Genomic DNA, 17,772 nt, shown 5'->3' on the forward strand with positions numbered 1-17,772 from the left:
GGCGTATACCATAGAACTTCTTTAAGCGAGTTACGCATTCTCCCCTGACACGGGCCAATCAAAAGATGGCCACACCCACTGAGAAGTCCTGCGGTATACACCCAGTTGGTAAAAGTGAAAATTTGCATTTTTATTACCAGGAGGCATAAATTTAGAAATGAGGGGAATAGAAGGAACAGTGGCAACTAGAGGAGGTAGATAATAAATACACACAAATATATATACACATACAGTACAGACCAAAAGTTTGGACACACCTTCTCATTTAAAGATTTTTCTGTATTTTCATGACTATGAAAATTGTACATTCACACTGAAGGCATCAAAACTATGAATTAACACATGTTGAATTATATACTTAACAAAAAAGTGTGAAACAACTGAAAATATGTCATATTCTAGGTGCTTCAAAGTAGCCACCTTTTGCTTTGATGACTGCTTTGCACACTCTTGGCATTCTCTTGATGAGCTTCAAGAGGTAGTCACCGGAAATGGTCTTCACTTCACAGGTGTGCCCTGTCAGGTTTAATAAGTGGGATTTCTTGCCTTATAAATGGGGTTGGGACCATCAGTTGTGTTGTGCAGAAGTCTGGTGGATACACAGCTGATAGTCCTACTGAATAGACTGTTAGAATTTGTATTATGGCAAGAAAAAAGCAGCTAAGTAAAGAAAAACTAGTGGCCATCATTACTTTAAGAAACGAAGGTCAGTCTGTGCGAAAAATTGGGAAAACTTTGAAAATGTCCCCAAGTGCAGTTGCAAAAACTATCAAGCGCTACAAAGAAACTGGCTCACATGAGGACAGCCCCAGGAAAGGAAGACCAAGAGTCACCTCTGCTTCTGAGGATAAGTTTATCCGAGTCACCAGCCTCAGAAATCGCAGGTTAACAGCAGCTCAGATTAGAGACCAGGTCAATGCCACACAGAGTTCTAGCAGCAGACACATCTCTACAACAACTGTTAAGAGTAGTGTTGAGCGAGTATGTTTTATTAACCCTTTCGCCGAGTATGCTCGGGCCGAGCGCTGAGTATTTATAGCTGCTCCGTGATATGGTTGAATCGCTCCCGTGTGCATGATTTGAGACTGTTTGACAGTTTTATTACATGGGAGGAATGTCTATTTCTTACACATTCCTCACATGTAATAAAACTGTCAAACAGTTGCAAATCATGCACACGAGAGCGATTCAACCATATCACCGAGCAGCTGTAAATACTCGGAGCTCGGCCCGAGCATACTCGGCGAAAGGGTTAATAGAACATACTCGCTCAACACTAGTTAAGAGGAGACTTTGTGCAGCAGGTCTTCATGGTAAAATAGCTGCTAGGAAACCACTGCTAAGAACAGGCAACAAGCAGAAGAGACTTGTTTGGGCTAAAGAACACAAGGAATGGACATTAGACCAGTGGAAATCTGTGCTTTGGTCTGATGAGTCCAAATTTGACATCTTTGGTTCCAACCACCGTGTCTTTGAGCGACGCAGAAAAGGTGAACGGATGGACTCTACATGCCTGGTTCCCACCGTGAAGCATGGAGGAGGAGGTGTGATGGTGCTTTGCTGGTGACACTGTTGGGGATTTATTCAAAATTGAAGGCATACTGAACCAGCATGGCTACCACAGCAACTTGCAGCGGCATGCTATTCCATCCGGTTTGCGTTTAGTTGGACCATCATTTATTTTTCAACAGGACAATGACCCCAAACACACCTCCAGGCTGTGTAAGGGCTATTTGACCAAGAAGGAGAGTGATGGGGTGCTACGTCAGATGACCTGGCATCCACAGTCACCAGACCTGAACCCAATCGAGATGGTTTGGGGTGAGCTGGACCGCAGAGTGAAGGCAAAAGGGCCAACAAGTGCTAAGCATCTCTGGGAACTCCTTCAAGATTGTTGGAAGACCATTTCCGGTGACTACCTCTTGAAGCTCATCAAGAAAATGCCAAGAGTGTGCAAAGCAGTCATCAAAGCAAAAGGTGGCTACTTTGCAGAACCTAGAATATAAGACATATTTTCAGTTGTTTCACACTTTTTTGTTAAGTATATAATTCCACATGTGTTAATTCATAGTTTTGATGCCTTCAGTGTGAATGTACAATTTTCATAGTCAGGAAAATACAGAAAAATCTTTAAATGAGAAGGTGTGTCCAAACTTTTGGTCTGTACTAATATATATATATATATTTTTTTTTTTTTAAACACACACACACACACACACACACGTGAAATATTCTCTTTACATGAGGTAACTGGAATAAATCCATCTCCGTTATACATATACACCCCAAAGCACAGATCTATTTGGGCATGAGATGAAGCAATTTATGGCAATATATTTCAGGGGAAATGAAATCTTTACATGCAATGTGACATTTACACTAATCATTCAGATCACAAGAAAAAAAAAATGGAAAAATGTTTTATTGCAGCTGACGATTATGCAAATTCTGCTCAGTTTCCAAAATTGAAGTTATGCAAAATGTCAGCAGGTGCAGCACAGCTCCTAGATATTCACTAATAACCCATAGGAAGGACTTTTTCTGCAAGCTGCATTGAATTTGTAGAGTATGGGACAAGGACTGAAATAATCCCTTTAATCTGTCACCACTCTGGTGGCCCCTACTCGTTTCTGCAGCAATCATGTAGCATACATTATTCATGTGGCCGCTGCACTCAATCACTGGTCTCACTGCTGGAGTGCGTGGTCAGTGACCGCTTAAGCCAATGATTGGCTGCAGCAGTCATATGAATCATGTACAGAACATGATCATTTTAACCTTTTTCTGACCAGGGACATTTAGGACCTCAATTCCCAGAACAATATGTTATGGGACTGATAAAAAGGTTGTTGTTCTAAATTTAGAGGGGTCTGGGTTTTTTTTTATTTTATAGGTCTTATATAGGATGTTTGGACCCTTTCGCCCATTGACTTCTATTACGAGCAAGTAAACAAAAAACTAAAAAGTAAAACACGATATCATCTGTTATATGCAAGTCTTCATCTGTAGACATAAACGCCTACGTCGGACTTGTATATTCTCCAGAGAAACATCATACTAATGTTGTTATAATACTACACCACCCAAAACCACAGAGGTAGTCATCCTCTCTTTTAACCAGTTTCGCTGCTTGCTCATTTCCTGACCTTGCAGTGAACCAAGGGCACATTTTTGGCAAGGTAGTTTGTCAGTGGTCCCACCACATCCATGTCCCCCCTATAGAATAGTGCAGCAAGCTGTGCTTTTTTTAATCATAAAATACAAATCAGGAGCATTAACAAAACAAATAATCTTCTTTCATGTGTAGTGATCCTGAAGTACAGCTTGTACTACAGTCCAGAGCTGCATTCACAATTCTGCAGAACCAAAATCCACCAGCATCCTTTCATTACCTGACATCTGCACATAGCTTTATAGTCTGGTGATTTTCATGCTGGAAATGCAGTTTTAACACTCGGTACTGCAAAAGAAAAAGGTCAATCGTTTCCAATGACAACTAGCAGAATTGAGAACGCAGCTCTGGAGCTGAGGAGTGTACATATTAAAGAAGTTGTCCACTACTTTTACACTGATGCCCTATCCTTAGATTAGGGCATCAATATATGATCGGCCGGGGTCCCCCGCCGATCAGCTGTTATCGGTGCCAGCAGCGCTCACCTGCGGGACTCCGCCGTCAAGTGGTACTGGCCGCCGCGGTGTACTGCAGAGAAGCCTCCCATTCAATTGAATGGAAGGCGGATCTGTAGTACACCGCGGCGGCCACTAGCACTTGACGGCTGAACGCTGCAGGTGAACACTTCCGGCTGGCGGCCGCCACCGGCACAGACAACAGCTGATCGGCGGGGGTGTCGTATGCGGGACCCCGGACGATCATACATGTAAAAGTAGTGGACAACCCCTTTAACGTTATGTTCACACAATGCATTTTTGCCAAGAAAAAACACAATTTTACTGTCCAGGCAAAGTGAATGAGATTTCTGAAAACCTCGTATTTTGCTTATTTTTGCCTTGCTGATTTGAAGGACTTTCAAGAATGTCAATTCTTTCAGGGTTTTTTTCCCCATTATAAAGAATAGAAAAATTATGCATCAAAAACACGCTTTTTTATGCAATGTTTTTCCGGCCATGCACGCTTTTGATGCAGAAAGGTCTGAAGCAAATAAAGTGTGCACATAGCCTTAGGCTACGTTCAAACGTTGCATTTTGGCTTGTTTTTTTATGCAAATTAAGCGGTGTTTTACAGCACCAGCAAATGTCATTAGATTTCAGAAATCTTATGCACATACTGTTTTTCTTTTCCTGACTGATTTGGAAAATTGTGCTGTTTTTTTAAACTTTTTTTAAAAGTGCAAAAACGCAGGGATCAGGTTTTGCTGCGTCTTTGGTGCAAAAACCTCAGGAAGTTGCATCATGTTCTTTTTATGAATTAAACTTTATCAGCATGCACAAAAGACAAATGTACCTAATAACGCAGCAAAAACGCAACGTGTGAACATAGCCTTAAGGAACTTTATTCCTTAGGAAGTGATGGGAGTACATGCCATTATTGTGATTGGTGGATGTCTGACTTTTGAGACCCTAGTCTGATCCGACCACTTAGCTCTGCAGTGAATTGCAAGCAATGGCCCCATTTATCTCTCAGCAGGGGCAGCCACTGTACTGGGAAAACTTAAAAAGGGCTATATCAGCGCCATGGCCTCTTCCTTTTAGAATCGGTGGAGGTAAAAGAGGAGATACGGATTGCTATATCTAACAGTTCAGAGGGGTTTACCTGGGAGATATGATTGATGGAGGACTCCATCCTCCGCAGCTGGGAAGCTTGGATGTCCAGCAACTGGAGGACATTGTTGGCCAATGCATTGATTTGATAGGCAACACTTGCCAAGGATTGGGTTGTGTAGGCCTTAGTCTCTTCTAATGCTTTCCTCTTGTCTGGAGCCTGCGGAAGAGAAAAAAAAAAAAAAAAAATTTGATATTTTAATTCATCCCATAGGATTATTACCACCCCCCTATGAGAGTCCATTTGTCTACATAACCTAGAAGTATTGAGAACCATAGAAAAACCCTGGATTGCAATGATTTGGCAGGAAGGAATTCACAAAGGCTCCATTAATGAATGGAAAGGTATTGTAAAATTCAAGGTGTGGTCCACAAAAGCAAAATACAATGGCGCCTCTTGGAGCACCTGGTCTACTCCCGCCTTACCAGTTTACCTCTCTACTCACTCTTCTAAACCCATCAAAGTCCGGCTTCCGCCCCCTACATTCTACAGAAACTGCACTCAAAGTAACCAATGACCTACTGACAGCAAAACATAACAGTGACTACTTTCTGCACACATTCTTCTTAACCTCTCGGCAGCTTTCGACACAGTTGACCACCATCTCCTACTCTCTATGCTCCACTCAATCGGCATAAAGGACACTGCTCTCTCCTGGTTCTCCTCCTACTTATCTTTCAGTGCATCCTTCGCTGGCTCCACCTCTTCCCCCCTTTCTCTCATTATTGGGGTTCCTCAGGGTTCAGTCCTTGGCCCTCTTCTCTTCGCCCCAATTGGACAGACCATCAGCAAATTTGGCTTTCAGTACCATCTTTATGCTGATGACACACAAGTATACACTTCATCCCCTGACCTTACCCCCGCTATACTACAGAACAGCAGTGACTGTCTGGCCGCAGTTTCCAACATCATGTCCGCTCTTTATTTGAAACTCAACCTTTCCAAAACTGAACTTCTAAAGCTCCCACCGTCTACTCACCGCCCTAAATCAGACATCTCCCTCCGTGTGCAGCACCACAATAGCGCCAAGCCAACAGGTACGCTGTCTGGGTGTTGTGTTTGATACCAATCTTTCCTTCTCCTTCCATATACAATCTCTTGCCCGCTCGCGTCGCTTGCATCTGAAGAACATCTCTAGAATCCGCCCCTTTCTCACCTTGGAAACAATAAAAACCCTCACTGTTGCCCTAATCCATTCCCACCTTGACTACTGTAGCTCTCTATCAATTGGCCTCCCCCTCACTCGACTTTCCCCTCTCCAGATCAACCTTCATGCTTCCGCTCTGTGCCAGCCATTGCACTGGCTGCCCATACATTATAGGATCCAATTTAAATAGCTTCTCACCCACAACGCCCACCACAGCGTGGCACCCCCCCCCCCCCCTACATCTCCTCCCTCATTTGTTTATCAGCCTAAGCATTCTCTACACTCCGCAAGAGACTTTCGACTAACATCCGCACTAATCCGTACCTCCCACTCCCGGCTCCAACACTTCTCCCGAGCTGCACCTTTTCTTTGGAACGCTCTACCCCAAGAAATTAAGACGAATCACAACTTACACAGTTTTAGGCGCTCCCTAAAAACACATCTGTTTAGGGTGGCCTTTCACATTCCCTAATCAAAGTCCTATATTTTTATAGCCCATTCATTATTTCTCCAAACATAAGTCTCCACCAAACTCAACCGCACCCAAAAGCACTACAAATACTGGCAGGTGACGAGCTCATGCAGCCTTCAACTATCCCTCATCCCCTCAAGATGGCTGGACCATCATTGTAAATAAGCCCCTGTACTTTGTGTCACCCCCACCTCACTGTAGATTGTAAGCTCTTAGGAGCAGGGTTGTCATTTTTTTTGCTTTAATTACTGTATTATCTTTAGCTATGTTACTCATTACTGTTGCATATGAACCTCTGAATTGTAAAGCGCTGCGGAATATGTTGCCGCTATATAAATATATTATTATACACCCCCCCCAGTGTGGAACAGAGTACCCCAGGTGCAAAAGTAGCTTTGTCGATCTACCGGGTAAATCGAGCTTTAATCCTTCAGTCTGCACAGATCCCAACCATCGCGTTTCAGGCCGGTACACCGCCCATGTGCAGACATGTCCACAATCTTTTCATTGTAGGAATGTAAGAGCGCACAAGTAAATAATGTCATAACCTTGGAGAAGGTGCGTGCTTCACATAGTTGTGACATCCAACTGCACACATTCCCCGTTAACCCTTCACGTCTTCACAAAGTCACTGAACAAAGTACATCTTTAAAAGCAAACCCTTCCATTTTATAGAAGAGGTAGCAAGTACCCTAAATTTCACTTTTATTATACAAAGTCCAATGGGGAGCACTGAAGTATTGGCGCTGGAACGTCAGGAGAGTTACCTGGTGTTTTCTTCAATACCTTTAGTATACGTGAAAGGAACAATACAGAAATTTATTTTAAGAACGGCCATTCATTAACCTGCATGATTTGATTCAAGTGCACCATTTCTCCACCTCCAGAGCTGTACTCCTGCTGTCACATTATGTGAAGCTCACAGAAGCCAGGGTTATATGCAATGTTTTGCTCCTACACACACACAAAAAAAAATCCTTCAGTACATAATGTGACGGAAATGGCAGTCGTGGGCGGCCAACTTCTAGCAACCAGATAACTATGTGCTTATATATTGCAGCTATTATACAGGTGAAATTCCAGGATACCTCAGCACATTATTGTATTGTATGAAGGCGCTCCAGCATGCATTATCTGACAGACGTCCCGCTAATTTGTTCCACCAAGCAGAAGACATTACTTAGGAAACCAATTCAGATTCCACCAAGAAGGTAAGAATTGTACACCGAATGACTAACACCCACTCATTAAATAGCAGGGTTCACACACCCCAACAGGTTCGTGCAGTGGATCTACGATCTGTAACTAGCTGTTGCGAAAAACTACGGCTCCCAGCATGCAAAATGGTGGGTGTCATAGTTTCGCAACAACTGGATAGTCCCAATTGTAGACTGCCTCCTACGTCTGGGTATCCGCCTCCAGTTGGCGTACACGGCCAAAAATGATGCACGTCAGAGCGCACATTCGCTCTGTCGGCACTATTATAGTCTGGCCTCATCGGCGCATACGCCCGAATCCCATTTTGCGGGGGGTTCGGACGTAAGCCCCGACGGGGCCAACGAATGGGTGCCAAAAAGCAATGTGTAAGCACCCTTACTGTAATTACGGGAGGTGGGAGGGGGGGGGAAATCAAGTACCTAAAAAAGAAATCCCACAGATGGGTCTGGTTTGCCTAAATGAGATGCTTTCTTCCTCCTGGGCTGGGGGAGAACTAATTTGCACACTTTCACAATGGAGCATTTTATATAAAGCCCACCATGAACATTAGATGGCTGTCCATACACAGGAGCGTTCCTGCGTTCTCTATGAAGCAGACAAGTTACCAGACATGTCTGTCGGCGGCTAATCAACAGGAAAACAAAGCGACTGACAGCCCAAAATCAGACATGTCCGATCGACATCTCCCCGGCATTCAAAATCTCGAAGGCCAAGAAAACAAAAATAGCATTTCAAGAGTATAGAGATCTAAATAAGAAATGTAAAAAAGAAATCAAGCTAGAAAAGTTATCTACAGAGAAACAATCGCCAACGACATTAAAATAAATCCCAAAAACTTTTTATAAACACATCAATGCCAAAAAGAAAAAAAAACAAAAAAGGTATCGGCCCCTTAAAAGACAATAACAAAATAATTATAGAGGACAAAGAAAAGGCTGAGATATTAAACAGGCATTTTTCATCCGTGTTCATTAACGAACCGTCTGTTCAAGGGATCTTTCAACAAAGCAAAAATCAAAGTTCACCACTTGATATAACTAGTTTAACACAAAAAGAAGTACGTCTGAGCAATTTAAACAGTTAAACGGCATTCATCCACGGATACTGAGGGAATGGAACTCAGTAATTGACAGACCGCTGAATCACATTCTTAGACTCTCTGGTAACAGGGGTAGTGCCACAGGATTGGAGGATAGCCGATGTGGTACTGATATTTAAGAAAGGTAAAAAAGGTGGATCCAGGTAACTACCGTCTGGTAAGTCTGACATCAGTAGTGTGCAAAATTTTTGAGGGGATCATAAGAGATGACCGGCAGCGTTATATCGCAGAGAATAATATAATAAATGATAATCAGCATGGATTCATGAAAAATAGGTAGTGTATAACCAACATCTTGGGGTTCTATGAGGAGGTAAGTGCAAATCTGGATGTTGGTAATTTGGCTGATGTGATTTACCTGGACTTTGCAAAGGCATTTGATACTGTACCACATAGCAGCCTTATACTGAAGCAAGGACTTGGGGGAACTATATTTAGATGGGTAAGGAATTGGCACACTCTCTAAATGGGATATAGTCAGCAGTGGGGTGCCGCAGGGATCTGTGCTAGGACCGATTATTTTTAACCTCTTTGTTAAGGACCTTGGGGTGGGCTTGAGAGTAAAGTGTCAGTCTTTGCTGACAACACCAAACTAGGTAGGATATTAAAATCTGATCTTGACATTACAATATTGCAGAACTATCTGGATAAGATGTCTGAATGGCCAAACACTTGGCAGATGAGGTTTAATGTAGATAAATGTAGAGTAATGCATCTAGGACAGAAATCCTATTGCTGCATACACATTAAATGGGAGTATACTCAGGACTACAGAACAGGAGAAGGACTTGGGTATTCTGGTTACAAGTAAGCTGAGCAGCAGTACTCAATGTCAAGCAGCAGCCGCAAAAGCAAAAAAGATTTTAGGATGTACAGGTGCATCTCAACAAATTAGATCAAATAGTTAAATTTATTTCAGTTCAATCCAAAAAGTGAAACTTCTTATATAAAGCCATTACAAACAGAGTGATCTATTTCAAGTGTTTATTTCTGTTAATGTTGATGATTATGGCTTACAGCCAATAAAAAACACAAAAGTCATTATCTCAGTAAATTAGAATACTTTATAACAGCTTGAAAAATGTTTTTAAAATCTGAAATGTTATCCTATTGAAATGTATGTTCAGTAAATGCCCTCAATACTTGGTCGGGGCTCCTTCTGCATCAATTACTGCATCAATGCGGCAAGGCATGGAGGCGATCAGCCTGTGGCACTGCTGAGGTGTTATGGAAGCCCAGGTGGCTTTGATAGCAGCCTTCAGCTCGTCTGCATTGTTGGGTCTGGTGTCCATCATCTTCCTCTTGACAATACCCCATAGATTCTCTATAATAGATTCTCTATGGGGTTAAGCTCAGGCGAGTTTGCTGCCAATCAAGCACAGTCATACTGTTGTTTGTAAACCAGGTATTGGTACTTTTGGCAGTGTGGACAGGGGCCAAGTCCTGCTGGAGAATGACATTTCCGTCTCCAAAAAGCTTGTCGGCAGAGGGAAGCATGAAGTGCTCTAAAATGTCCTGGTAGATGGCTGCGCTGACTTTGGTCTTGATAAAACACAGTGGACCTGCACCAGCAGATGACATGGCTCCCTAAACCATCACTGATTGTGGAAATTTCACACTAGACCTCAAGCAGCTTGGATTGTGGCCTCCCCACTCTTCCTCCAGACCCTGGGACCTTGATTTCCAAATGAAATGCAAAATTTACTTTGCATTTACTTAGTGTCAATGACTGCCTTCTGGACATCTGTCAAGTCAGCTGTCTTCCCCATGATTGTGGAGGCTACTGAAACAGACTAAGGGACCTTTTTAAACACTTAGGAAGCCTTTGCAGGTGTTTTTTTGTTAATTATTTAAATTTACTGAGATAATTACTTGTGTTTTTATTGGCTGTAAGCCATAACCATCAACATTAACAGAAATAAACACTTGAAACAGATCACTCTGTAATGACTATATAATAGGAGTTTCACTTTTTGTACTGAAGAACTGAAATAAATTAACTTTCATTACATTCTAATTTAGTGAGAAGCACCTGTAAAAGATAGATAGATAGATAGATAGATAGAATAAAATCCTGAGATCCCAACGCATTATTACCGCTCTATAAATCACTGGTGAGGCCACATCTGGAATATGGGATCATGTTTTGGGCTCCACATTTTAAAAAGGATATTCAGAAGTTAGAGTCAGTTCAAAGACGGCAACTAGATTACTACAAGGGATGGAAGGCCTCATATGATGAGAGGTTGAAAAAGTTGAGCTCGTTTAGGTTAGGGAAAAAAAAAAAAAAAAAAAAAAAAACACCTCAGAGGGGATCTCAGTTACATATATTTATACATGCAACAAGAAATCCCAAAGGCATATGCCACAAAATCCCACAAAAAGAGAATTGAGCTTTTGTTTAAAGATAAAAAATGTATAAATTGTATTGACACAGAATATGAGACAAAACAAGACACATAATAAAAAGACATGTGCAAGAGGGCTAGGATCAATAGCAGCGGATACTGGCAGTGCTAGGGGGGGGATGGGGATTACAGAGGGATACATACCAAAATAGTAGTTATACATCAATAAGTATAGCTTGCACCCATGAATCCCCTAGATCCCTCACTGTGGCTGTAAGACTCCACAGAGTAGAGCCCTGCAAATAGACTGTGGATTATGGCAGTATTCAATTACAGTCAGACACTAATAAATGTCAGCCATAAAAGTCCAGTAAACAGCAGAAAAAAAGAACCCCCCCCCCCCCCCCCCATTGGGGCATATAGAAAAAACCACAGTAGAGGAGGATGACCGGTAGCAATGCTTACCCTAGGCCAGTATATCAACAAATAGAAGGGAAAAGCCGCTTCCCAACGCGCGTTTCGCGTGTAAACTGATCGGCTTTCTCAAGGGAAGGTCTTTTCCCTTCTATTTGTTGATATACTGGCCTAGGGTAAGCATTGCTACCGGTCATCCTCCTCTACTGTGGTTTTTTCTATATGCCCCAATGGGGGGGGGGGGGGGGGGTTCTTTTTTTCTGCTGTTTACTGGACTTTTATGGCTGACATTTATTAGTGTCTGACTGTAATTGAATACTGCCATAATCCACAGTCTATTTGCAGGGCTCTACTCTGTGGAGTCTTACAGCCACAGTGAGGGATCTAGGGGATTCATGGGTGCAAGCTATACTTATTGATGTATAACTACTATTTTGGTATGTATCCCTCTGTAATCCCCATCCCCCCCCTAGCACTGCCAGTATCCGCTGCTATTGATCCTAGCCCTCTTGCACATGTCTTTTTATTATGTGTCTTGTTTTGTCTCATATTCTGTGTCAATACAATTTATACATTTTTTATCTTTAAACAAAAGCTCCATTCTCTCTTTTTGTGGTATATATATTTATACATGTGTGGACAGTATAAAAAGGACTAGCACATGACTTACTCCTTCCAAACACCATACTAAGGACCAGGGGCACTTATTACGGGTGGAAGAAAGCCTATCGGCAGATAAATAGGAAAGGGTTCTTTACAGTCAGAGCAGTCGGACTGTGGAATGCCGACCACAAGAGGTAGAAATGGCCGACACGAACGGCTTTTAAAAAGGGGCTGGATTATTTCCGCGATACACATAACATTGTGGGTTATAGTTAAATTAGACAAAATGTACAATTGGGGAAGGAAGGTTGAACTTGATGGACTTCGTTACGTAGGTTAAATAAAGACCTATGTAAATGTTATTACTTGCACGGGCCCACCCATACGCATTTGAATACAGGCAGATTCAGTTGATGTCAGCGAGCTTCGTTGACATTAGTCTAATGCAGGGGTCTCAAACACGCGGCCCGCATGCGGCCCCTGAGGCTGCTTTATGCGGCCCGCAGGCACAGACCCCTTGACGATCCCGACCTGGTCCAGGAGGAGCCGCCGACAGCAGCGCTGAATTGCCACACAGAGACTGTTTCCCAGCACAGCATTTCCAATGACAGCCGCTGGCCAATCAGAGGCCAGCAGCTGATATCTGCGTGTCGGCGCAGCGAGTATGACGTCATTGCCATATGCAGATGTCAGCTGCTGGCCTCTGATTGGCCGGCGGCTGACATTGAAAATGCTGTGCTGGGAGACAGTCTCTGTGCGGCAATGCAGCGCTGCTGTCGGCGGCTCCTCCTGGACCAGGTCGGGATCGTCAAGGGGTCGGACTCTGTGGTGCCTGCGGGCCACATCTGCAGGAAGGCCGCCGAGGGAACGGAGGACAGGTGAGAATCATCTTTTTTTTTTTCTATTTTATGTGTGTGAAGAACAGCACAGGGGGCACAGAGCCACAGGATGGGGACCTGGATGGGGCACAGAGCCACAGGATGGGGACCTGGATGGGGCACAGAGCCACAGGATGGGGACCAGAGCCACAGGATGGGGACCAGAGCCACAGGATGGGGACCAGAGCCACAACATGGGGACCAGAGCCACAACATGGGGACCAGAGCCACAACATGGGGACCAGAGCCACAACATGGGGACCAGAGCCACAACATGGGGACCAGAGCCACAACATGGGGACCAGAGCCACAACATGGGGACCAGAGCCACAACATGGGGACCAGAGCCACAACATGGGGACCAGAGCCACAACATGGGGACCAGAGCCACAACATGGGGACCAGAGCCACAACATGGGGACCTGGATGGGGCACATAGCCACAAGATGGGGACCTGGATGGGGCACATAGCCACAGGATGGGGACCTGGATGGGGCACATAGCCACAAGATGGGGACCAGGATGGGGCACATAGCCACAAGATGGGGACCTGGATGGGGAACATAGCCACAAGATGGGGACCTGGATGGGGAACATAGCCACAAGATGGGGACCTGGATGGGGCACATAGCCACAAGATGGGGACCTGGATGGGGCACATAGCCCCAAGATGGGGACCTGGATGGGGCACATTAGTACAAGATGGGCGCCAGGATGGGGAACGTTGCCACAGGATGGGGACCTGGATGGGGCACATAGCCACAGGATGGGGACCTGGATGGGGCACATAGCCACAGGATGGGGACTTGGATGGGGAACATTACTACAAGATGTTTTCCATTATTACTATATGATAGTAATTGTAAGACAATATTACTGTATGTGGCCAATTGGGGGAAATAAAATTGTAAAAAAAATAAAAAATAAAATAATGCATGAAAAAATATTGGGCACTAAAAATGCTGTTTTATATGTAAACTAAAGTAAACACAAAAAAGTGCATGTTTATTATCGCCACATCCATAACGACCCAAGCCATAAAAAAATAAACACGGCAAAAATGTTCAAAAGGTGTATACAAAAAAAATGGTATCACTAAAAATGTCACATTGAACAAAGAATGCGGCCCCCCAAATTCAAATTTTTTCCATGTGCGGCCCATATACCCAGCCGAGCTTGAGACCCCTGGTCTAATGTGTATGGGGGTCTTTAAGTCAGTCTCTATATAGCATTGGTATCACTTTATGAACCCCAGTATGTACTTAAGAGTTTCAGGGTACTGGAACCCATAGAAATTAGGTAAAAATTGTCCCAAATGGCAGTTTTCAATCATAAAGAACGATTGTCAGCTGTTTTGGTGAAAATCGTTTATTTCGACAGATGAATGATTTTTCGTTGTTCAAAACATCGGTCGGACATTTTTTTCGGGCGGATGATGAGCAATGCCAGCTAAAGATCCAATATTGGCTGATGCATTTTGGGTCGTCAATCATTCGTACGCCTATTTTAGTCTATAGGGGCCTTATGGCCAAAAAGAAAGGCTGGATCGTGGTTGAGGTGCAGCTGGTAGCCACTTTTTCATTAAACAATCACTCGCGTAAAAGAGGGCATTTCCTTAAAGCGGCCATTAAAATCAGCAGCGGTTTTGTGGGTGAAACATACGCTTCCACCGAAAATGGTGTGAATCACAAAACAGGTAATGGCGGCTGTTTTCAGCGGTGATGCAGCCTTATGCGGAAGGTGGTGTTTTTACTGACATATGGATCACATGCCAGTAAAAAAAAATTGCCATCGTTCAGCATCCAGTTACAATGTCGTGGAGCCAAGTAAATGCTATAGGTAACCAGTATGCCGGACGCAGAAGTGAAGACCAATTGAGGTCTGAACAAGATGGCGGATCAGGACAGAGGAAATCTGTTTGCGCAGAACTACAGTGAAGGCTTGTAGGCCTGTGTCATATGAAACAAGCCATTTTACTGTGCAATGCTTTTTTTTTTTATTATGCCTCAGAGACAAGAGTTGCCAGGTTTATATAATAGCAGCTTATCACTTGTGTGCTATTATATACACATACACATGAAAATGGCTCAAATGTGCATAGTAATGGGGAAAAGCTGTCGTCACTACCCATAGCAACCAATCAGCTTTCAGCTTACATTTTTTAAACTGCTCTGATAAAACGAAAGCTGCACGGTGATTGGTCACTATGGGCAAAAAAGATGGTTGTTCTTTTAGACACGATTAATAAATGAGGCCTATATAGCGTTTCTATTGGCAACAGTCCTTGGCAGCGTTCTTACCCCTGTACACCAGTTTCCCGGTGATAATATATCGGGTGATGGAAGGGGAAGAAGTCAGTTTACATTTGCCCTTTAGAAATAACTGTGGTATTTTAGTGACCCTTCCTGCAGCAGTATATACTGGTTAGCAGTAACACAAATTCTGTCTGATAATAAAGGAGTATTGATGGCAGGCACACAACTGCAGCGGCTCAGGACAACCAGACAGCGCGGGGGCGACCGGCTGGCGAGGAGAGGGTTAACGCTCCATTATTCAGCCGTCTCTATACAAGACGCACATTTGTATGCAGACGGCACAATATTTCACTTACTGATCTACTCTGGAAACGCAGCTTACAATCCCGTGCTGATCTTCAGCCCATTCATCATGGCGAGAAAAATAAGTCGCCGATATATCAACAGGGGAGAAGCCAGCCAGAAATAGAGGGGTGGAAAAGTTATAGAAAGTTCCATTTTATTTTTTTTCTTGATAATGTATACAGTTTTCCAGAACGTGTGTACTAAATTGTTCAAGGCTTTCAAGATCTCTGCTTGCTGTCGATTAATAAGAACCTTCATTTCTGACAAGACTTATATTGGATATCTGTGCTGTAACGAGCACCGCGCCTGTGTGTCCATCACATCACCAGGACTTTATAGCCTTGGTTGGACTCCGAAATGGGAGGGGGGGTCAGATATTGCATTGCCAAAAATTTATAATGATCAGAGAATTGGTCAATGGGGAAAAAAAAAAAAAAAAACACATTAAGGCCAAATTCAGATGTCTGGGACACAGGGTTCGAGTACTGACCATGATATACGGACTGAAAATATTATATTGTATACAGTGCAGACCAAAAGTTTGGACACACCTTCTCCTTTAAAGATTTTCTGCATTTTCATAACTATGAAAATTGTACATTCACACTGAAGGCATCAAAACTATGAATTAACACATGTGGAATTATATACTTAACAAAAAAGTGTGAAACAATTGAAAATATGTCATATTCTAGGTTCTTCAAAGTAGCCACCTTTTGCTTTGATGACTGCTTTGCACACTCTTGGCATTCTCTTGATGAGCTTCAAGAGGTAGTCACCGGAAATGGTCTTCCAACAATCTTGAAGGAGTTCCCAGAGATGCTTAGCACTTGTTGGGCCTTTTGCCTTCACTCTGCGGTCCAGCTCACCCCAAACCATCTCAATTGGGTTCAGGTCCTTCTTGGTCAAATAGCCCTTACACAGCCTGGAGGTGTGCTTGGGGTCATTGTCCTGTTAAAAAATAAATGGTCCAACTAAACGCAAACCGGATGGAATAGCATGCCACTGCAAGATGCTGTGGTAGCCATGCTGGTTCAGTATGCCTTAAATTTTGAATAAATCCCCAACAGTGTCACCAGCAAAGCACCCCCACACCATCACACCTCCTCCTCCATGCTTCACGGTGGGAACCAGGCATGTAGAGTCCATCCGTTCACCTTTTCTGCGTCGCACAAAGACACGGTGGTTGGAACCAAAGATCTCGAATGTGGACTCATCAGACCAAAGCACAGATTTCCACTGGTCTAATGTCTATTCCTTGTGTTCTTTAGCCCAAACAAGTCTCTTCTGCTTGTTGCCTGTTCTTAGCAGTGGTTTCCTAGCAGCTATTTTACCATGAAGGCCTGCTGCACAAAGTCTCCTCTTAACAGTTGTTGTAGAGATGTGTCTGCTGCTAGAACTCTGTGTGGCATTGACCTGGTCTCTAATCTGAGCTGCTGTTAACCTGCGATTTCTGAGGCTGGTGACTCGGATAAACTTATCCTCAGAAGCAGAGGTGACTCTTGGTCTTCCTTTCCTGGGGCAGTCCTCATGCGAGCCAGTTTCTTTGTAGCGCTTGATGGTTTTTGCAACTGCACTTGGGGATACATTCAAACTTTGCCCAATTTTTCGGACTGATTGACCTTCATTTCTTAAAGTAATGATGGCCACTCGTTTTTCTTTACTTAGAATTTGTATTATGGTAAGAAAAAAGCAGCCAACAGTCTATTCAGTAGGACTATCGGCTGTGTATCCACCAGACTTCTGCACAACACAACTGATGGTCCCAACCCCATTTATAAGGCAAGAAATCCCACTTATTAAACCTGACAGGGCACACCTGTGAAGTGAAAACCATTTCCGGTGACTACCTCTTGAAGCTCATCAAGAGAATGCCAAGAGTGTGCAAAGCAGTCATCAAAGCAAAAGGTGGCTACTTTGAAGAACCTAGAATATAAGACATATTTTCAGTTGTTTCACACTTTTTTGTTAAGTATATAATTCCACATGTGTTAATTCATAGTTTTGATGCCTTCAGTGTGAATGTACAATTTTCATAGTCATGAAAATACAGAAAAATCTTTAAATGAGAAGGTGTGTCCAAACTTTTGGTCTGTACTAATTATATATATATATATATATATATATATATATATATATATATATATATATATATATATATATATATATATATATATATATATATATATATATATATATATATATATATATAC

General features: G+C 43.1%; 1 protein-coding gene across 10 annotated transcripts in view; it reads right to left on the reverse strand.

The window, feature by feature from the left end:
* Nucleotides 1-17,772, reverse strand: part of ABI1 (abl interactor 1) — a 72,557-nt gene that overhangs the window by 31,866 nt on the left and 22,919 nt on the right. For all 10 annotated transcript variants that reach the window (XM_073677551.1, XM_073677548.1, XM_073677546.1 and 7 more), the window contains exon 2: nt 4,772-4,939. In XM_073677551.1, the coding sequence (XP_073533652.1) occupies nt 4,772-4,939 (168 nt within the window). The remainder of the gene's footprint in view (nt 1-4,771; nt 4,940-17,772) is intronic.

This window comes from Phyllobates terribilis, unplaced genomic scaffold, assembly GCF_046119375.1.
Source record: "Phyllobates terribilis strain yellow unplaced genomic scaffold, ASM4611937v1 Scaffold_4__5_contigs__length_816908805, whole genome shotgun sequence".
In the NCBI taxonomy this organism is placed as follows: domain Eukaryota; kingdom Metazoa; phylum Chordata; class Amphibia; order Anura; family Dendrobatidae; genus Phyllobates; species Phyllobates terribilis.